Source organism: Poecile atricapillus, chromosome 8, assembly GCF_030490865.1.
Source record: "Poecile atricapillus isolate bPoeAtr1 chromosome 8, bPoeAtr1.hap1, whole genome shotgun sequence".
Classification (NCBI taxonomy): domain Eukaryota; kingdom Metazoa; phylum Chordata; class Aves; order Passeriformes; family Paridae; genus Poecile; species Poecile atricapillus.
Window position 1 is genome coordinate 8,274,776 of NC_081256.1, and position 21,889 is coordinate 8,296,664.

Below are 21,889 nucleotides of genomic sequence, written 5' to 3' on the forward strand. Positions count from 1 at the left end.
ACGGGAAAAGAGCACAAAGAGCACTCAACAAATGGCACTGTGTGCCATCTTTACGTAGGGCAGTACAACACTCCCTCTGCTCTCTGCGGAGCCCTTACTAAATGTTTAATGTTCACTCACAGCAGCACCCATCTTTAACAGTGGCAGGCTGTTAAATCACATCACAGAGATGTGACGGTAGCTGCCGAGGCCGCACAGTCCCGTTGCCACGCGGGCACCAGCCTATAACCTTACCAAAGCTTCACCAGTGTCGCCGGTGAACAGCACGGCACAGCGCCGCCAGCCCTGCGGGGACGCTGAGCTGGGCGCGGTGTCACCGCGGAAAGCTCTGCCCGTGTGGCGGGACGCTGGGCCCGGCCCCGCCCCGCACGGCGCTGCCATCGCTCCCCGCAGCCGGCGGCCTGCGCGCATGCGCTGCTGTGGGGCGGCCGGGGCCTCAACATGGCGGGTTTGCCACTCTCAAGATGGCGGCTCAGACGCTCCCAAGATGGCGACAGGACCACACTCAACGTGGCAGCAGGACCACTCTTAACATGGCGGTAGCGCCACTCTCAAGATGGCGCCTGCATTGCGGACACAAAATGGCGCGGCGCGGGACCTCCTCGCCTCAGAAAGTGCCTGTTCTTCCGCCTGAGGCTGACCCCGCCTCTGCGTTTGCAGCGCGATCTCGCGCGGCGTTTTCAAGCTTAGGGACACCGGTGCTGGGGTCGGCAGCGCCGGAGGCGGGCGGACGGCGTCAGGCAGCGGCGGGGCAGCCTCTGTCGCGGTCGCGGAGCGCCGCACAGACGCGAGGGCCCCTGACGTAGCGCGGCGCCATGGCGGGTGTGGGGGCGCGGCCGCGGGCCCGGGCCTGGCTCTGAGGGGGCTTTCGCCGCCTCCCCGCGCTCCTGCCGCCTCCCTGCCCCCCGTGCCTCCCGCTCCGCCCGCCCCGGCCCGCTCCTCCCCAGCCTGCCGCGGAGATGGCGTCGGGGCTGCGCGCTGCCGGCTTCCCCCCCTGGAAGCGGCACATCGCGGAGGAGCTGCGGCGGCGGGACCGGTTGCAGCGCCAGGCTTTCGAGGAGATCATCGCCCAGTGTAAGCGGGGCCCGGCGGGGGCGCGGCCGAAGTGGCTTGTATCTTCTCCCTCACCGATGCCCATCAGTATCTGCAGGGAGACTCTGCTCAGTGGGGAGGGTGTGGAGTCTTCCTCTCTGGGGATATTCCAGAACTAGATTCTCTCCGGTGCCGTGTGCTATGAGATTACCCTGCTCGAGCAGGGAGGTGGGATCTGGTGACCCACTGTGCTCCCTTCCGGCCCGAATCATTCTGGGATTCCTCTTCCTCAAAAGTGGGAAAGCCCTGGTGGCTCAGGGTCCCTGGCCTTGCCCGAGCCGTTTTCACGGGACTGTTTGGGACGTGTCTGTAATAACAGGAAAGCTGGAATTTCTGCATTATCGAGAAAAATAAGTAGTTGTTTCAGTTCCCTCAGAGGCTGAAGCGCTTTGTGCTCTGGGCAGTGATTGAATGTCTGAATTGTCTGCACAATTCCCGCCCAGTTGCTTATGGAATTGAGAACAATGGTGCTATTGACCCTGCTCATGGTCTTTTGTAAAATTTGGAGCTATCCAGGGGCCAGCACTCTCTGTTTAGGGTTTTCCTGCCCGCCCCTCTCCTGCCTCAGCTGTGTCAGGATTGAAGGGGGGGTCCCATAAACTGTGGGGGAAAGCAAATGGCAGAGCTCGGTTTGGCCTCTCTGCCAGGCCTGTTCTTCTGCTTGCTGTCCTTTGAGGACCTGTGAAGAGTCTGAACTTTGAATTCTCTCAATTTTAGCAGATTGCAATGCATCTGAGTAGTCCCTGTCTCTATTAAGCTTTCATGAGACCAGTCCCACACAGCATCTGGATTAATGAGGAGTTCCTGGGGTTGTAGGTGGATGGTGCCTTAACCTCTTGAGATCAAAGAGGAAGAAGAACACACTGATGTGGTGGAGGCTCATTTAGCATTTGGCTGTGTCAGAGTAATTAAAGGGACTAGATCACAACTAGTCATCTAGGCAGAAGATGGGAATCTGGATTTTCTTTCTGGTTGTCTGAAGTGCACTTTTTGCCTCTGCAGATAACAAGCTACTGGAGAAGTCAGACCTTCATGCAGTGCTGGCTGATAAGCTTCAAGCAGAAAAATATGACATGCAGAGCAGACATGAGATCAGGTATGTGACACTCCTTTTTAGTCAGCAGCTGTCTGTTGTGCACCTTGTAACCTAAACCACTGTTTGATGCCTCACACAAACAGCTCCAGGATCCACACAGTGACTTGGCACACAGCAAACTGAAATTCTGTTGGACTAAATGTAACTTACAGCTATGTCTAAGCCTGTGGTAAAGTTACAGTATGTTTAAAATATGTAGCACAGAAAGGTCTAGCCAAGTTTGGGAAAACCCATGGAATAGAGGTGGGCCACAGTGAGGTGCTGCTCCTAGTCTGTTTGCCTTGTAATGCTTACAGTGTTTACCTGCTCTTCCTAATGAACATGGATGATTTAATGGCTAGTGTCTTTCAGTCTGTGTCATCACATGAAAGGGGAGAACAGAAATAAATCATGATTGTGAAGTGTCAATCCTAAGTAAGCACCAGATGCCAAAAGGAAGGTGTTTTGTGCCTGCTTTTTAGTAGGATTTCTTGGGAAGCTTCCTCTCTAACCTGGGAGTAGCACTCTGGTGCTGAAGGCAGGGGTTGTGCTGCTGGTTCTGCTGGTGTTTGACTGCACAGCAAACCCATGTGCCAGAAGTGTCCCTTGGACAGCCTGTCTGTTCCACAGAGCTGGCTGGCTCTGCCCTCAGTGTACCTGAAGAGAAGGCAGGGACAAAGAGCTCAGAATTCCTTCTTTTGTAAGAATTGCTTCCTCTGTTGAGATTCTTTTTGCTCTGCCCTGAAACCAAAACTTACAGCAGGAAACTGTATGAGCATGTCCATCTGGGATACAAAACAAATCGATATGGCAGAGAAGGAGGAGCTGCTGGGTTTACAGGAATTGCAGGCAAAACTCCAGCAGGCTGGAGTTAATAACCATGTGAAAGTTCCCAAAAGCTTTCTGATGGCTTCAGTTGTCTTGAACCATTTCAGTTTACAGGAATTGTGTTCTGTCTGAATGCCAGGTCTAAGAGATGAGGCTGGACTAAATGTGAATGAGAAGAAAGGCACAGAAGCAGCATCTGAAAGTAAATACTCAGCTGAAGTCTGATATTATGCTTAATATATGACAAGTTTTTGAAACAGAATTATTTTTCTAATCCTAGATAGCTGAGGGAAAGTTTTTTTACTTCCCTCAAGGCCAGGGAGTAGTATCTAGTTCTGGCTATAGAGGTTTGCTTGGCTGGAGTTATGGGATGTGTTGGATATTACCACAGGACTTGGCTTCCTGTCTATTTGCACACTTTTTTTTTAATGGAGTTAGTGCAGCATTGGTTCAGTGAGGGGTTGGTTGGTTGTTTATTGAGAAGAGCATTAAGTTACTGATATCACTGTGAGGCATTTGGATGGATTATTTGTTTCCCCCTGGACTATTACAACACAAAATGACTGGAGAAAGGGATGTAATTTCCTTGTTCTGTTTGTCTGATATAACGGTGTTGAAGATAAAATTATGATTTTTTTAAAAAAGCTGTAATTCAAAATATAGGTGATAATGTGCTCAGAGTATGTGTGTGTGTGTATGCTTTTAAAAAAGCTCTGTTCCTGTCTCTGCTTTCAGAGACATGACTGATAAATGTTACACTCTATACACTCTATAGTTGTTTCAGGCAGAGGCTGATATAAATATTCTGATATATAAAAATTCAAGATTATCTCACAGTAATAGTGTTGAAAAACACAATTAGTAACCACCTCAAAACTTACACACAAAAAGAGTATAATCAGACCAATGGAGAAGTGACTTGTCACACCTGGGACTGTAAACTCAAGGGCCTGGGAATACTCCATTGGTTTCCTGGCTTTTGGTTCTGTACCCTCTCCAGACATCTTGCATCTTCAAGGTCCACCAGCTCCCTCCAGAACAAATCAGGGTGGTAAAATATTTGTAATTGTTCCAGAATTTAGAGAGTGTACTTCTAAGACTGAGTTGTCTTCATGCAAATTTAAACAAAGGGTAGTCATCTTCCGTTGGAGTTTGAATTCTAGTTTAGAAATGTACAAAAAGTCAATCTGGTCCTCAGAAGATGTAACTTTCCATTACTGTGTGATGGCCTTTTGGCTGGTGTAGAGTGCATGGTGTAGAAAGCCAACTGTGGCTTGGTTTATTACAAATCACCTATGTCCCTGGTGTACAGAGCATCCAAGGGAGGCAGTGTCTGGACCCTGGTAAAGGCAGAGAAACAGCTGGATTCTAGTTTGGGACATTTCTTCTTCTTTGTCCAATTGCAGCCCAGGACATGATAGCACGTGGAACGACGCTCAGCTGCAGGAACTGGCCCAGCTGAAGATAAAGCACCAAGAGGAGCTGACTGAGCTGCACAAGAAACGTGGAGAGGTTGGAAAGTCTTATTATGTTCTCTGTGGTCCATATGTGGCCTTTTGGGAACCTGACCATGATTATACCAGGCTCATTAATCATAATTTTTTTTGTCCTTTCATCTAGAGGGTTTTTTTTTAACTTCCCCAATTCTTGATGACTAAAATCAACCAGAGATGGGCTGGTCTGTAATACTGTCACCAGGAGATGAGCACTTACATTGTCAGCACAGCATGATTTTTAAGTGCTGAATTTTCTGCTTCACTAATAGGTTTTTAGTTATATTAGGGGAGGGGGGAACTGATCTGGGCTGCACAGCTGTATATGACCACTAATAACTGGAAAAAATTCTTCACACTGGAGGTGTGAAGAAGCTCCAGTGTCAACAATTCCGAACTTTCTAAAGAGGAGATGGTTTTCTATCCAAGGTGTGCACCAAGTGGTCAGGGCACTCACAGTATTTTCTTTACTCCCAACCTGGTGTCCTAAAACCACTTACACAGGCAGGCACTCCTCCCAAAAATCAGTCTGCCTTCTTTCTGGGCAGCTGAGGCTGTGCCCCTGGGTAAGCTAGGAGCTGGCAGCTGCAGCTCAGCAGCATCAGCCTCTGCCTCTCTGTCCCCTGTGCTCTGCAGGCCCTCCACCAGCAACTTTCTCTGTGAGAAAACTTTTGGTGGCACCTGTGTTCACAGTATGAGAATGAATGGCTATTATGGCCATAACAGGATTATTTGTTTCTTGGTTATCAGTACTCATTTGTTGTTTACTTACTTGAGAGTTTTTAGTTTCTGTATTGATTTTTCCAGTACTAAAATTTCTTCCAGTATAGATTCTGTTAGATCTGACTATTAATGAAACTTTTTGAGGGAACAGAGTGAGACATCAAAGGACAGCAGCTTTTTGACAATTCATTTTTGAAAGTGGATTCTCAGAGTTAATGACCTGGGTAGCAGATCTGCATAGAAAGCTGAGGTAAAAAAGGTCTGAAATGTGTGATCCATGCTTTTAATGCTAGATTAGTCTGTGCTTGCACTGAAGGGTGCTAAGTGCGTTATCCACTGACATCCCTGCAGTTTGTAATGCAATTTTCTCCTCTCCCCAGCTGGCCCAGTCTGTAATCGATCTGAACAACCAAATGCAGCAGAAGGACAAAGAGATGCAGATGAACGAAGCCAAGTGAGTAAGAACTGTTTTGTCTGTGACCATACTTCTGATGGAGTTCTTTATTGCAGTTATAATATTCTCTAGGAGTCTTAGCCCAGGGCTAAAAATGCCTTTGTGAGGCATTGTGCAAACAACACAAGGAAGATGGCACAGGTCCCAAAGGAGGTCCTCATGGTTTTTTATGTTTTGTTGCCATTCCAGGATTGCAGAGTATTTGCAAAAGATTTCTGAACTGGAAACAGAGTGCCAGGAATTGCGTAGCAAACTGCAGGATCTTGAGCGAGCTAATCAGACACTGAAAGATGAATATGATGCTCTCCAGATCACCTTCAATGCCTTGGAGGAGAAGTTAAGGAAAACTACTGAAGACAACCAGGAGCTGGTCTCACGTTGGATGGCAGAGAAAGCACAAGAAGCCAATCGGTTGAATGCAGAAAATGAAAAGGATTCAAGGTGAGATACATGACCTCTGTTTGATAAAACTGATACATTTTTCGATTATGAGTGCATAGGATAAAACCAGATTTAGTTTTGACCTCTGAAATCTCTGTTCTTGCACATAACAGTGAGAGTCCAGAACTTTCTTTTTCCAGCCAACAGAGACTGACACTTCATGAAAACATTTCTGTCTTTTAAATGAATAAAACATATTCTTTTGTTTCTTTGGCAACATATAATTGTGTGCTGAAGATCATAAATCAGAAAGAAACTGTGGGGTTTTGCTAGTGTTAGGTTTGGACTTCTCTTGTTCATGTTGCATCTTATACTGCTCCTAGTTTTATCCTTTTTTGACCTGACTAGCTCCAGTGTTTTTTGCATTCCTCTAGAATGAGCATCTGCCATGAGACTGAGCTATGTAAAACTTACTGCAAAAGTAGTTTGTATGGCTGTTTTTCCATGCAAAGTAATTTTTCTTCTGAATTGTTTCAGCTTACTTGCCAGCTAATGGTACCTGGAGACTGACCTATATTACAAGTCTTACAGTAGCTGGCAGTTTTGTATTAGCTTCACTAACATAATCGTTAATTTGGCACATTCTTGCCCTCCAAGGTAATGCATATTCATATGGATCATAAATGGCCTTACTGGAGGGATCTTGTCCTTTGCTACTCACAGTAAGAAAACTGCCTCTCCTGCTCAGAGTGTCTTAAAAGGTGGGATAAAATTAGAGCAGGGGACTGATTTTTTTTTAATTTTATGAAGCCCATCAAAACTGTGCAGGGTAGCCTTTGGAATGGGATTAAGGAAATGTTGTTTTTATTTTTTAATAACCTTGAGTTCTCTTTTTTAGGAGACGCCAGGCCAGGCTGCAGAAGGAGCTGGCAGAAGCTGCCAAAGAGCCCTTGCCTGTTGAACCGTAAGCAGTCTTGATTTATAGAGTCTCTTTCATCAGTTTATGCCTCAGGTTTATGCAGATGCATGATAAATGGTATCTTTGATATTCCTGAATTGGGTGATGTAGAGGAGTGTTTGAACTTCTCATGTAAAGTCAGAAATGTGCTGTAACTCTCTCTGCCTCAACTTGCAGAAGAAGGAGCTCTTTTAGGACTGAAAATAGATGCTTGGACAGAAAGTCCCAGGAATGGTTCATATGGTCAATAGATGTTGTTATAAGAACTGTTTTTATGCTGAGGTATGTACCTTTGATCTTTAAGATAGTTTTTCATGAAATAGTGCAGTCATGAAACAATTACTGTGGAGATGCCTAGATTTTAAAATGTTAGACTACAAACATGCTCAAGGATTTCCTGTAGGAGCAGGTACTGAGTGAATTAAGCTGGGTGAAAATACATGGCTTCCATACTGGCAGGGATTTGTCGTTTCAGGGAAAAACAGTGGAGTACTTTACCTGGTAAGCTGAAGAGAATCCCTCTGGTGCCTTGTTCTTGCCCTGCTGTGTTTGGCTCTGGGTGCTGTTGGATCAGGTGGCTGAAGTGGGCAGTAGGAGCTGTGGGTGCACTGAGCTGGGCTGATCAGGGTGTCTGTGTTTGCCCAGTCCAGAACAGCTGGATCTGATGCTCTCCCTGAGCCCTGCTGAGTGGTGCCAGAGCAGCCTGCAGGCTTTTTCTGGAGATCTTTTCTCTTTATGCTCACATCACAGAGTCACATCGAGTGCTGTGCTGCAAGCCCTTGTGAAGGACAGAAGCAGTGCATCCCTCTGGAAGGGGGGTGCTGTATGAAAGGCTGGAAGAGGGAGGAAGGGCAGGTGGAAAGGGAGTATGAGACACCCTACAGCACAATTGCTTCTGTATACTATTTAAACTCTGCTTCAGAGATGGCTTTGATTTCTTCATGATTTTATAATTTGAGAGGGTTTGTGTTGTGTAAATGTGCTGCTTACTGAAGGGAAAAACTGCACCATTTCAGGGCTGTTTGTATTTACTTAAAAATATAACTAAACATGGAAAGTTCTTTAGCTACACATAGTTTTAATAGCAGAAACTTTAGATTTTTTTTTAGATTTTTAAAACCAAATATTGGCAGAATTTGATAGTATTTTATTGAAACACCAGCCTGATACATTCAATCAGTGAATATATTTTCCACTGTCTTTTCATGTATACTCTCCTCCAAAATCTTAGAGTTGAAAGTGAAATAAGGGATTACAAATGGTTTAATCCTTTTAGATGCTTTTGCAGCTGAGTGTTATCTAATGGCACAAAATGATTATTTAAATACTGAACTTAAAATTCTCTTCAGTCAAATAACATTAAGTTAGTAAAATGTGTTTAAAAATAGTGTGTCCTGCAAAATCAGCAGTGGAGGAAAAATCATCACTGAAGATAAAAATAATAGACTGTCAGAGTCTATGGTGACTAATGGGGGAAAATCTTCAGCATTAGCTGAGTAATTTAGCAGGGTTAATTTATTGTACATGGGTTGGAGCCTCACACTTGTGTTCAGTTCACCACCAACTCTTTAATGGAGTAAACAAAAACAGCTCTCACACTTAGTGGTGCAGCACCTGAAGTACAACAGTGTAAGAAGTATCAGGGTGTCTGGTGTAGGTGAAGCAGGAAAATTTAGTCAGCCTCTTGTGCTTTTTTTAACACTTGCTTGTTTTGAAACACCAAAAAAGGTACTGATATCACCTATACTTGGTGTGTCAGGAACTCATGTTTTTGTTGTTCTGTAACTGTTCCAGCAAATATCATTCACCCTGTAGTTTAGCCTTGCTCAAGTGTGGTAGGTTGTTATAATGCTGTGTGTAGTTAGTGCCTGTAGTAAAGAGAATCTGAAAAGGAGGTCTGAAGGCAGAAACAGGGATGTGGAAATCCAGCCCTGCTGTCAGTGAAGTGGAATTGGCAGCTGGAAAGAAAAAATGAAATTTAGTTGCTGTCTGTATCTGTTTTCAGACACAGTGTGTTGAGTTACATCTCTGGCAGTGGCAGTTGCGTCAGAATTTGTTATCTGGATGTACCAGATAACCAGATACCAATGTGTGTTGCATTGTTGTTGTTATAAACCTGTGTTGCATTGGGCATGGACACTGACAGGCCCTGGAACAGTGCCATCCTGTCAGTTCATGCTGTCAGTGGCTGATTGAAAAGGAGGTGTTTTCTCTCACTTCAGCAGGGATGATGATATCGAAGTGCTTGCAGATGAAACCTCTGACACAGCTGAGGAAACCTCTCCAGTGCGAGCTGTCAGCCGGACGTCCAGGTTTGTGACCAAGAGATTGTTGTCATGTCACTGAGGAAGGACAAGGGGCATAGTAGAGCTGGATGAGTGCTGGGAATGTAACTTAGGTTTCTAGTTGCCTTTAGGTGAAACAGTTTAGTGCTACTACCAGAGCAGTAGGAAACTCATGTGCTGTGTTCTCTGTTGCCATGCTTTAGATGTGCTGGTTTTCCTTTGCTGTTTTAACTAAGTTACCCTAGTGCCTGAAAAATCTTAGTTTAATCTTTAAAACAAATGTTTAAAAACTAGTTAATAACATGGCTATTACAATGCCTGTTGTTTTATGCCTCAATTACTCTACAAGATATCAATATGACTTTGGAAATAGCTGGGTTTATCTGAAATGCTGAAAATAATCTTCACCTAGATTAAATGCATCTTGTTCTTTCTCTAAAATAGCAGTGAGTGGAAAGTAAGAGGTAGTTATGAAAGATCATGGATTAATTTGATTGAAACTTCAGACTTGGCAGACTGTTCTATCTAAACCCAGCAATTCACAGGGCGAGGTTGAGGGGCATGAGGAAATTTCACCCACAAAATGTGTTCCTAGTTGTAGTTACTGATGACTTTTGCACTGATGCCTGTCTTGGTGCTCTCTGTCTCTGGGCTGGGTCTGAGGGGAGGGAATCTTTCCAGACATGTTGCTATGAAATGTGTTTGTATTGATCTTTATGTGGAGAAGCTATTCACAAGGTTTAAACCTGTCCTCCCCTCCTTCAGTAAGCGACTCTCCCAGCCAGCTGGAGGCCTTCTGGACTCTATCACTAATATCTTTGGGTAGGTTAGAAAACTTTCACCTCCTTGTTTTGTTTATTGGTTTCAATGTACACCAAAATCTTGGTGATGCAGGGAATGCAAACAAATATTTTCAGTCTTCCTTCTAGCTTCTGTCTTTTTTTTTTTTCTTTTTTGTTCTCCTCAACTTCCTGTTTCTTCCATCTTGCCGTGTGCTGACCTCTGACCTTTCCCTCCAGTCTGTCTGAGTCTCCCCTTTTGGGACATCAGTCTTCTGATACTGCCAGGTGAAAATGTTATCCGCTCTTAGTCCAGCATGTGATTGTATTCCATTGAAGTAACATGGAACCCAGCTGCTTTGTGCTGATTAGATTCTGCAGTTGATAACTGGTTAGGAACCATCTACAGTGAGAGAGGCAATGAGCCCCTGTTTGTGGAGAGAATACATGGGGTTTGCTCTTACTTTCCACTGCACTTTGCTCCTTTAGTAGGGTTATTTAAAATAAGTCATTGGGTCCTGTGCTTAGTATCCAGAGCGGAGCCGGTCCTTCTAAGCTCAGCTCTGCAGTAGGTGGATGTCTTTGCTTAAATGGAGCAGCCCAAACTTTGGAACAGAGCATTTTGCTGCGTGGTATGTAGTGCTGAAATGGTATTAAGTCTTCCTAGATACAAAGATGCAGCTGCTGCCAGTCCCATGTTTCTCTTCCTATTGAAAACATTAAAACTGCTCCAAAATCAGGTCAGTAATCAGTTAAGGTAACTTATGTGGTGGACTGTGAAATATCTAAGGCCACAAGTGACTACAGTGTTACATAACAAATGTAATTTTTGAAAGGTGGGATAAAAAAAAGACATTAAAAGCACCTTCCCTCATTTTTTACTTTCTGTACAGAGTAGTTAATTGACAGTTACAGATAAGGATGAACTCGAGAGAAACAATGTTCATTTCTCATTTTAAAATGTCTCTGCTTTGTCTCATCTCAGGAGGCGTTCTATGTCCTCATTCCCTGCACCCCAGGATAATGCAGAGCCACATCCAGGTGCCAGTAAAGAAGTGAGAGTGCCCACTACTGCCATATGTGTCTTTGTGAGTACAGAAGGAATTCTTTGCTCTGCCATTCTTTGTTCTGGTTTTGGAGGAAGAGAGTCCTCTACGTGGGAACTTACATCCTGAGACCCTTTCTATTAGCACTGCTGAACAGGAAGGAATTCTCGGTTTGGTAGAAGCATTCATTCTAATAAATTCTTATCCTAAATGTTTCTCAGAGCCAGCGTGCTCGATGTCTATCTTACTGAGGTCAATGATGACAAAGAAGTTTTCTGAGGGCACAGGGAAATTCCACCCCATTGCCCCCTTGGCTCCCAGCAGTCCCTATTCTATCATGCCATAGTAGAGCTGTGATTGAGGAAGAGATTGCTGACAGTTTGGGATTAATTCAGTTCCAGTTCTCCACAGTAAAGGGAGTTGTGGCACCAAATGTAATCCAACATATCTGGTGAAGAGGAGCTCAGGGTGATGGGGTGTCCTCATTTGCTGTGCATGATCAAAGGTTTTCAAGCTGAGACCTCCTTTATGTGTACTTTGGCCTCACAAAGCCAAACTTAATTTTCTGTGCAGGGTATTGTCTTGTGACTGAGAGCAAGTTGTCCTGTAATGCAGCTGCTTGTTTGAACATGCTTCTGGAGCTTTCTTGGGCACTCCAGAGCTGGATGTGGATTTTTCATGGATATTAAATGACTTATTTTCTTCATTCAGATTATCAGTGTGGCTCACCGCAGCAGGGAAGCATGTGTATTCTCGCCTGCCCTCTTACCATATTCGTAGTGGAAGTTGTGGGTGAAGGGAGTAGCAATGTTACCTCAAGTGAGAATAAGGTCATGACTGAAATGGCAGCTGGAGCTGGCTGGAGTAGGGAGCATCAGGGGAGGAGGTGCTAGGCTTTAGTTCCAGTGTTTTGAGCCCAGGTTGAGAGTCAAGACATGTCTAGGTCTGGCAGGGCATTCCAGGAATTAATGCTAGGACTCTGTGACAGGTTTGGCAGGTATGCAGACTGGCAGAGAGCAGGCCGGGCTTACCTTTGGAGAAGCAAGTAGGAGGTGGAAAAGGTAGTCACTTCAGGAATCATTCCCAGGCATAGCTTCTAGGCAAGGCCTTTCACCAGTTTTGTTGTGAATGGCTCCTCTGTATTTGCAGAAAGATCAGATTTGAAGTGTGGTTAGCCTTAAATATGAGCTGAGAGACCACATTCAAGCAACAAGTTCTGTAAAAATACAAGTTTCCAGAAAAGCTGATTTTGAAAGAGCAATTACTGAAAATACTTTAAAAATTATTAAGATTGTGATGGTAATACTGTCTGGGTAAGTAGTATAAAGCTGTGAAATGAATAGAGGAAAAAAAAAAAGAATTAATCTTAAAATTCTCATAGGTTTTAAAAGTTCAAGAATTCAGAACATTAAGCTGTGAGAAGTAGAGGTGCTGGGGGGTCAGTGCATCTGCAGAGATGGCACAGCTTAAGCCCAAGTCCTCTGCAAGCAGGTGCTGTCACACTTGCACTGCATAATCATCAACACACCCAGTGAATGCAGTGCATCTGCTGTGCTGTTTCCTAGCAGACCTGCTTAATTCAATCCTGACTTGATTGTTCCATAGTTGCATGAACTGATTGGATCATTTTCCATGGCCGTCTCTAGATGGAGGAATGTAAAGTTACTTTCCTTCTACAGCACATCATCTGTTACTGTTTCTTATCCTGTCCTCTCATTTTGGGTTTTTTCCCCTCTCGTGACTTAAGAGCCTAAGCTTAGGAAGCACCGTATCGCTTTTGGTAGTTTGTTAGCGCTGCTGAGTCCTTGCTGCTGTTTTTATTGATGTGCCTTTGTTTTTTCTTCAGATAAAGATCAGCCTTTTTGCTGTCTGTGCACCACCAGCCACAGCAGAGTTTGTGGCTTTATTTCCTATGTACTGCTGAAAGATGCACAGCTGTGATTCCGTGTAACCTTTTAAGTTCTGTAGCTTTCTGATCTGTGGGTTATGGGTGTGTGCTAATTCTCTTTTGGGTGGCTGTTCTGTTCCTTCCCCTCCTCAGGATGCACATGATGGGGAGGTGAATGCGGTGCAGTTCAGCCCTGGCTCCCGGTTACTAGCAACAGGAGGCATGGACCGGAGGGTTAAGCTTTGGGAAGTCTTGGGAGGTAAACCTTTCTGCTTTGGGGAATGGTGGGATGCTAAATAAACTCATATTATGGGTCACTTTGTGTCAGCTTCTGTTCTAATCCATTGCTCAAGTTTTTGTTCATCTTTCTCTGTGCAGATAGGTGTGAGCCCAAAGGTTCCCTCTCTGGTAGTAATGCTGGGATTACAAGCATAGAATTTGATAGTGCTGTAAGTATCTGTGCAATATGCACTGTTCATAATTGGGAATAAATTGATGGAATTATATTGTTCTCTACTATCATTTCCATTCTAATTGAAAAGTTACCTAAGAAATGGGTTAAAACATGAAAGTAGTTAAAATTGTACAAAATATCTTTATTTGATGAGATGCAGTCTAATTCTGATCCTTGCTTTACAATTCAGATGATGAAATGCAGCTCAGATGTTGGCTGTTACGGATTTTTGTTTAAAGTAAGAAATTAGCTTTCCACTGAAGTTGGCATAACAGCACAGAAGAAGCAAATACACTGAGGCTTTATTTCTGTGAAGTTTTTTTTCCATAAGTAGTTTACTGAGGTCTGTGATGAATAGTAAAAGGTCTGATTATCCCAAGACTTGCAGTTCCATGCCCTCTTCTCCCAGCAGTTTCTCCGCAGCCACAGCACAGCAATGGTGTGGCTGGCAGAGTGTTTGCTGACAGTGTGAGATGCACTCAGCTCATGTTCACCTGGAGCAGCGGAGACATGACTGGGATCAGCATCCAACAATACTGATTGAAGGAGTTTGGGGTCTTGGATTGGTCTAACTGGACATATGATCTGACTTTCCTGCTGAGACCTCTTCCACAGAACAAAGCTGATATAATTTCTGCCATTTGTGCTGAATTATGATACACACACAAGAGGATCCTTCTTATGGACACTGACCAGCTCATTAGAGATGTGCTGTTAATCTGCAGGAGAAGCTAGTCCTAAGGTTTGGCAAGTTGCGTGAACACATTTGCAGTGAGAGTTGCCTGGGTGAGATGCCAAAGGATTACAAAGATACAGGAAAGTCTTTTGTGATGGACAGGAATGCAAGCATAAATTTTGTGGTGACCATTCTCCATCATGGGTGATTTGTGGGAGCCCTAAGCCTAAAGTCATAAACAAGTAGATTTCTCTCTCCTCAGGCACATTTCATTTTTGAAATCTTAGCTTAAAATGCTAGAATTTTAATGAAAGTAGTAAGAATCAGGCTAATTCCACTTTGAGACCTTTTAAGCAGCGGGGGTATATGATGCAGGGCTTTTTTCCTCTGGAAAAAAAAGAAAAAAGAGGAAAACAACTCTACAACAGATAAGGGTAAACTAGAACACATTTTCTCACTGCAGCTAAAGAGAAAGATGAATGTCCTTTTTCTGGTCTGGTTATTGTTATAATTGGTATACATTATTCTTGTTATAATCTATAGCCATGATTCTACAAACCCTCATTTTGGTGAGAAGCAGGTGTCACAGCACTTTGGGAAGGGTTACATTAGGTTTACATACTGGCATTTGCTACTGTGGTTTTGGTGTTATTCCTATTTTCCTTTGACAAAATAGTACTAATATAGTTTTAATGGTTTATTGAAAATACTTTAATTTGGTTTGCATATCGACTAGCAGAAGGAATTTTAAAGGAATCTTGTGTTCACAGGGTTCTTACCTCTTAGCAGCTTCAAATGACTTTGCCAGCAGAATCTGGACAGTTGATGACAATCGATTACGGGTGAGTCTTGTGAGGCAAAACAGTGCGCAGTTTGTTTCTGTCTTGTATTCACAGTTTTGTCTAATGGGGACATGGCAATTTAAGTTGGGCATTTACAGATGCTTTTAATAGTTCTTTTTGTTGAGAGGTTCTTAATCTCTTGAAGGTCTTCACAGCAAGACCTAAAATACAGTGTTGATCTCCACACAGCGTTGCAGGAAGCTCCAGTTATTGTGTATTTTTCCCAGTACAACCCTGCTCTAGAAAAGCCTTGCCACATAAAGTGTGTGTACACTTTCGTGTACTGCTCTGGGGAACTTTAAATGCCTTTTATGGTTTATGGAGAGCCACCTCGATGTTTCAGCCTCTTGCCAAGAACAAGCTGCTGAAAAGGGCTTTGTAGAGGACAAAGCAGAACTTTTGTTTTAAGTGAGGAGCAGAATTCTTGAAAAGGAGCCCTCTGCCTGGCTGTCCAAGACAGCAAGCCTCAACATGTTGGACATCATCCTCAATGTCTTTTAGAAGGTTCTTCCTTTCCTCCTAAATACTTTGTACTCATATTCTTCTCTAACACTTGTCCCTGATTTGAAAATAATCCTTTGATAGACCAAAAGAAAAGTTCTACAGCTTTCCCAGAGCTTTTTTTAATTGTCATTTTTCTCAACTTTTTATTTTCATAAGATGCTATTTTGATGTTCAGATCTTCAGACATTTAAATGTTGGTAATAACCAATAGATGCACTGTAATTCATTGTGTAGTTCTCAGTGTGGAGATGTCAAGTCTCAGGAAAGTGATCGATTCTTTTGCACCTTCTCATTGGCTGCAAAACCTCCTACTGAATGTGAATTGTAGTGAATACAAGTTTAGCAGACATAGATTACTCACTGCAAAAAGTTAGTTACACCTGCCAACATTCACATAATCTTCCTGGAGTGGGTTCATTGTTTGCTGAGATGAAATAGTGCTCTGCGTTTCAAGTGTGAGTACAGTGGACTTTGCATGGCTTGCACATAAGCAGAAGGTAGTAAAGCTGAAATCACTGTAAACTTTGCCAAAATTCCCTGCCTAAATGTGGATACCTGTATGTGATGTTTGTGCAGCAAGGGCAAGGAGAGATGCAGAGTGGAAGGGAGATAGATCCTCCTTGTTGGAGTTTGTGTTCCTTTCTTAAGGCAAGGTGGTCTTTTTGGGATGATGTTTTGTGTATCAGGTTGGGGATTTTTTCCCAAACTTAGCTCCCATTTCTTTCCATTCTTAAAGGCTTTTATTTTGTGTTTCCCCAAGCCCAGATTTCTTTGTGTAATTTGATACTCCGTTGAGTATTTTTAAAAAAAATCTAACTATCTGCAAAGATTTGTCTTGTTTTTCATAACTCTTACTTTAGTAATTCACTGTTTTGTGATTTAGTATGTAAATGTTCAGCAATTCTAAGTGAATGTGGTTCATGTTCTCAGCCCCAGAGAGCCTCCCTCTGCGCTTAGAGAAGCTGCTGTAGGGAGTTTTTCTGAAATTCCTGGTTGTCTCAGCTTTCAGGCTTTAAGAAGTAATAACAGTTGAGACTCAATACCCTATTGTGTCCTTCAGGGAGGCTCCATGAAAGCAGAAAGGCACAATTTCCATTTTCAGCATGCTTTAACCCCTTGTCATTGGTTTGTCCTGCAAGGCTGTGTTGCAGTTGCCATCTGTCCATGAAATGTAGGTGTGCAGTGTTAAGGAGGGAGCTGGCAGGTTCCTGAGTAACTGGAGAAACTGCAGCAAAAGATGACTTGTGTTTCCCAGCTCCAGGCTGGACTCTGATAGTTAACAGTCCTACTCAATGGTGATTTCTGTTTAACGGTAATAGATGTTTTTTCTGCCAAGCAATGTAGGAGACATGCAACTTACAATTTGAGCAAGTGGAATTACTCAGTTTCACCCTGTCAATCTCCTGTCCCCAGCACACCCTGACAGGTCACAGTGGTAAAGTTCTGTCAGCCAAATTCTTGCTGGACAATGCACGTATTGTTTCGGGAAGTCACGACCGGACCCTCAAGCTCTGGGATCTCCGCAGCAAAGTTTGTAAGGAATCATAACTTCTGCCTTTCATCCATGTTTTGTGCTTCTGCTGAATGCTCATGGCAGTCTGGTGTCAGATCAATTATTGAATCTTTTTGCCAGTATAAAAATAGAAAAAGCTATCAGTCATCCCATTTTCTGTTACTCTTTAAGTAACTGAATTCTTTCTGCCTGTTACCTGGAATGAGAAATCCTGTGTGTGCAGGAAGCCCTGTTAATGCTATTACACTGAGAGCAGCTGTTTTTGGGATTGTTCTTTGTTTACCAGTCTGGGGATGGGTATTTTAGTCTCCCACTAAAAACTTGGAGCCAGGCCAAGTTTTTAACCCTGAGGTGGATGGAAGTGTTTCTTGGAAACATGCCAAAAATTTCAACCTCTCAAATGAAGGAATTGCTAGGATCCAGGCTTTTCTTCCAGAGAAATACCTTATTTCCTTGGTTTTTCTCCTACTGCGGGCTCTTAAACCTGCTTGCACTGAGAGAGCATTTGAGATTCAAGGTTACCTTGATACCTGAATTGCAAACATAGATAAATATGAAGTGGAAATGAAGCAGCTGTCATAGGAACATTTAAAGTCCCAGCAAAGGAGATTGAGAAGGGCAGAGAGGTTGAAGACTTAATTGGGATTATTTTAAGATAGTTTACCCTGTGCCGCTCCTTGGGCACTGCTCTGTGTGACCACTGTATGGGGGGGCATTTAAGGATTGTTTTCTGTCTCAGTTTTCATCAGTTTGGACAATGTGAATTTAAGTGTGTCACCATTGGTTTCTCCTTTTTAGGTATAAAAACAGTTTTTGCAGGATCTAGCTGCAATGACATCGTGTGCACTGAGCAGTGTGTAATGAGTGGACATTTTGATAAGAAAATTCGTTTCTGGGACATCAGGTAAAACCATTGTAGGAGAGCTTACAGTGTAGGAGTGGTTATAGGTTTGCTGTTAGGTTAATCTGAAGTAGGGAGCTCTTCTTCCTGAGCTTGGCAGCTGGGGAGGCTGTTAAAAACACGGCAAAGGGCCATTAAGGATACTTTTGTTCCTACTTTTATGCTGTTTGGTATTATAGGTTTGGTTGGGGCTGGGTTTTTTTTGTTGTTGTCTTTTATTATTTTGGGTTTTTCTGTGGGGGGATGCCAATTTTTTTTCTGAAAAGACAGCCTCCTTGCTGGTAAATATTTTTGTGCTGGTAAATATTAGTGCTGTTCTAGGATGAGGTTGTGAGGAAAGTAGTGTCTTAACTGTTTGCTGGAAATGCTATCCACAGGGTGGGATCTAGCTCTTCCACTGGGATGAGTAAAAGTTTTGATGCACTCGTTTGGCTTCTGGACCCTAGTTCACTGCTTTCTTTTTCCTTCCCTTTTTTTTTTTTTTCCCCTCCTTTTTTCCCTCTTTCTGTCTTTAGGACTGAAAGCATAGTAAAAGAACTGGAGTTGCTTGGAAGAATCACGGCTCTGGACCTGAATCCAGAGCGAACAGAGCTTCTGACCTGTTCCCGTGATGATCTACTCAAGATCATTGATCTGCGGGTCAGTGCTGTCAAGCAGACGTTCAGGTGAGTGTATTCTTCACAAGAACACTGTGAATTTCAGGACCTTCTATTGTGGGCTACCCTCAGTGCTGGAGTGGTTTTCAGGACCTCTGTTGAAGAGAGCAGTCTCCTCATGGTTTTTTTTCTACATGGCAAAGTTCTCTAGAATGTCTAGAAACAGCACAGAATTTCTTAGGGTGGCATTGAGAGGAGGGTGTATGAGGAGGGTGTATCCCAACATGAATTGGGATAAAGGGGTGCTGGAGTTTATTCTGAACCATGCTGAAATCCTTAACATTTCCTTTAGTATATAAATGAGTTAACAGTTACCCGATTCTATCTTTCCAGTGCCCAGGGATTCAAATGTGGCTCTGACTGGACAAGAGTTGTGTTCAGGTAAGGTCAGACATAAACAAGATACCCGATGAACCTTTCCCCAGCTAAATGGAGTGATTCCTGATGCTTGGCTGCACTGGTCCCCAATTACAGCTAGAAAAACTGGGGCAGAGTTTGTAATTTGTCCAAGGTTACCTCTTGGTCAAGCCAGAGTGTATCTGTAAATATTGATCCAATGTCTTGGAAATGCTCTGATTTCAAAGTGCTTTCACCTCTTAGTATTAGCAGATGACAGCACAAATCTCCTAAAGGAATGTTTAATGTGAAGTTGCTTGCTTAGGAAGTTGTGGGTGGAATGATGATGTGTGCTGAAAATTGCTGACTTGAAAATTGTTCTTTGCCCTCCACACCTGGTCTGATCTCACAGCCCTGATGGTAACTATGTGGCTGCTGGCTCAGCTGATGGGGCCCTCTACATTTGGAATGTGCTTACCGGGAAATTGGAGAGGACGCTTGCAAAGCATCACAGGTGAGGGAAATGGGGACATGCAGCCTAGGGTGGGGATCTGGGTTGTGGATCTTACTGAGCTATCAAAAAGTTGGAGTTGCACAACTTTTATTGGCATGTGAGAATTATTAATATGCAAAGTCTTTGTGGATTCATGGCAGTATTCTCTAGATTGAATTATATTAGATTTGTTGTTATTATCTTGTTAAACTGAGATATGATTCTAATAAAGTGCATTCAATACATTTTGAAGAAATTGTACCTCCCTCAGACTTACTAAAAGCCCAAGTCTCTTGAGATATGAGAAAATGTGGGTTTTTTTAAATTGGTAATAAGAGTATTATAGTAATTCATTCCAATGCTAAGTGCTGTTGTGGAATTCAGCTTTCTTGTGAACTTACTCTTGCCTTCCCTTTCAGTTCTTCTATCAATGCAGTCACGTGGTCCCCAGCGGGTGCCCATGTGGTCACTGTGGACAAAGGAAACAAGGCTGTGCTGTGGTCTGAGTTTTGACTGACGGAGAGTGAAAGGCTGTGTGTGGTGGTGCTGGTCCATGGCTGCACAGCTTGGAGACCCGAGCCCAGATCCATCCAGAGTCAGGATACTGACAAGCACATGGGCTTTGCTTTCCAGAGGGAAGTTCTAAAGCAATGGAGAAAGGAGCCTGAGTCAGAGACTTCTCACGGCCATAACTGCACTGTGGCACTCGGACTCAGAATGGGATTAGCTGTTGTAGATGGAGAATGCTACTTAGTCATGCCTTTACTTGCAGTATCTATGCACCACGTGGAGCTGATGATACTAGCGGGATTCCTCACCAGACAGCTGTGCCAAATATCCTGTCACACAAATGTATCTACAGCACTTCTGAGGTGGAAACTTTGGAAGGAAGTCATTGTGTATGCTGACTTAAAGCATGTCCTGTCTCCTGTGTTCTGTTCTGGTGGCCTAGTTCAGGCACGGGGTGAGAAGATCCTGGGACACATCCTAGGTAGTTTGAAGTGTTGGAACAGCTTTTAAAAAGAGTCTCCATGGCTCTGACAGCTCTGTCTTTGAGTCATCAACTCAGTTTGGATCTGTTCTGATCCTGGCACAGGCTCTCCAGCACTGTCATTTGTACTCTGTTTATCAGTTCTTGAGACAACGGTCTGTTCTTCAGGACTTCTGCACCCTTGTGTTGAAATGCCCTTTAACAACTTGGGCATCACAGAATAGGAGATTTTTAATCTTTTTATACCACAGACAGTTTGGTTACTGGGTGTGAGGAGAGACCTGGGCTTGTTGAGGTTGTAAAAGTTGTGCTGCAGTGATGAGGAATGTAGTAATCCTGTGACTTCAGTCCTGGAATACAGATGTTTGGTCCCTTTTTCTGTTCATCCGTCCTGTCCTGGCGGCTCTCAGTACACAGGGGAGCAGTGGCATCAAATCCCAAATCCATTGTTTTGGTGCTGGCAATTCCAGGCCACTTGCCCCATTCTTGAGCACACGTGCAATATTCCCATTTGCGCTGGAGCCCTCTGTGGTACGGAGTGGTGTCTTAGCTCTGTCCCTGTTCTGGCACCCCAAACCATGATGTGACTGAGTGTGAGCTACCTGGCATATCTTTATCCAGCCAAACCTTTCCACATCATCTGGGCCTCAAGACAAGCCACCAGCGTTTTATTGCCTTTTTTATTTGCACTTTATTTTCTTCTTTCCCGATAGTGTTTTACTATGGAAGTGTGTTCTTTGGAGGGGCTGGGTTGGGCGAGCTGCTCTGACAGGCTCCCTCTAACCCAGCCTTTCATTCAGACACTTCCTGCAGAGGGGAATTAGAGTATATGGGGCAAAGTTGTTATTTATTCAGCTGCCCATAAGAACTTGATTGTAAATAAACCTGTGTTCTGCTTTTAAAACCCCACACTGCTCTGATTTATTTATTTGTGCATCTGTGTGTGAGATCTTGTTTGGAATGAGTGCAGAGGGGGACATGAAATATTTTTGTGATGAATTGTGGGATTTGGTGTAGAGGGGGAGAAAGGATAATTCTCTTAGCTTAGGGCTGGATGTCCTGCAGGTGCAGCCTGGGCTTGCCCTGTCTCAGTCCTGCCTTGAGACAGAAGGAAGTCTTTCCTCGTTGAACAAGTGCCTCTGTCTCTGTCCTTGAAAGGTTGATGTATTGTTGGATGTTTTAGATAAACTACTGAACTGAGGAAACCAGGATCTGTATTTCAAACACTGCTGAAAATAGGCATCTTTTTCTGCTGTGAGACTGACTGCTACCTTGTCAAGTTTTTAAGATGGGAATAGGAGTTGCATGTTTCTTTAAAAACACAAAAACCCTGTTAAAGATGTTACTCTGGTTCCAGCTTCAGAGTAATGAAGCGAAGTCTTCAGCTTTTCAGTGTACAAATTTCATAACTAATAACCATCACTGACTACCCTCCTTTTTCATAAGAAAATAAGCTTTTATCCAGCTCATGGAAGTGAGAACTGTAGCAAAAATGAAAAGTTGGCATTCTGAACATTTTCT

General features: G+C 43.6%; 1 protein-coding gene and 2 non-coding genes across 8 annotated transcripts; all 3 read left to right on the forward strand.

The window, feature by feature from the left end:
* Positions 1–522: 522 nt before the first annotated feature.
* Positions 523–21,277, forward strand: ATG16L1 (autophagy related 16 like 1). 6 transcript variants are annotated; one of them, XM_058843742.1, is made up of 19 exons: positions 523–1,074; positions 2,095–2,188; positions 4,402–4,507; positions 5,592–5,665; positions 5,855–6,106; positions 6,945–7,010; positions 9,230–9,316; positions 10,055–10,111; positions 10,309–10,356; positions 11,054–11,156; positions 13,156–13,261; positions 13,381–13,451; positions 14,903–14,974; positions 16,892–17,012; positions 17,790–17,895; positions 18,408–18,557; positions 18,882–18,929; positions 19,297–19,398; positions 19,797–21,277. In XM_058843742.1, the coding sequence occupies exons 1-19, from the start codon at positions 960–962 to the stop codon at positions 19,888–19,890; spliced, it is 1,872 nt and encodes a 623-aa protein (XP_058699725.1). In that variant the 5' UTR covers positions 523–959; the 3' UTR covers positions 19,891–21,277. The 6 variants fall into 6 exon arrangements, with proteins under 6 accessions (XP_058699725.1, XP_058699727.1, XP_058699729.1 ...); XM_058843741.1 differs by having other exon boundaries at positions 524–1,074; positions 9,227–9,316; XM_058843744.1 differs by lacking the exon at positions 10,309–10,356.
* On the forward strand, positions 11,366–11,636 carry LOC131581856 (small Cajal body-specific RNA 6). Its single transcript, XR_009278175.1, has one exon. It is a non-coding gene; the product is annotated as a small Cajal body-specific RNA 6 (non-coding RNA).
* Positions 13,799–14,061, forward strand: LOC131581854 (small Cajal body-specific RNA 6). Its single transcript, XR_009278173.1, has one exon. It is a non-coding gene; the product is annotated as a small Cajal body-specific RNA 6 (non-coding RNA).
* Positions 21,278–21,889: the final 612 nt, after the last annotated feature.

Bases quoted from the DNA above. Each gene is read 5' to 3' on its own strand.
- ATG16L1 (XM_058843741.1), top strand. From the start codon at position 960: ATGGCGTCGGGGCTGCGCGCTGCCGGCTTCCCCCCCTGGAAGCGGCAC. The intron at 4,508-5,591 runs GTTGGAAAGTCT...TCCTCTCCCCAG, and splicing joins TGCACAAGAAACGTGGAGAG to CTGGCCCAGTCTGTAATCGA. The intron at 13,452-14,902 runs GTAAGTATCTGT...TTGTGTTCACAG, and splicing joins GCATAGAATTTGATAGTGCT to GGTTCTTACCTCTTAGCAGC.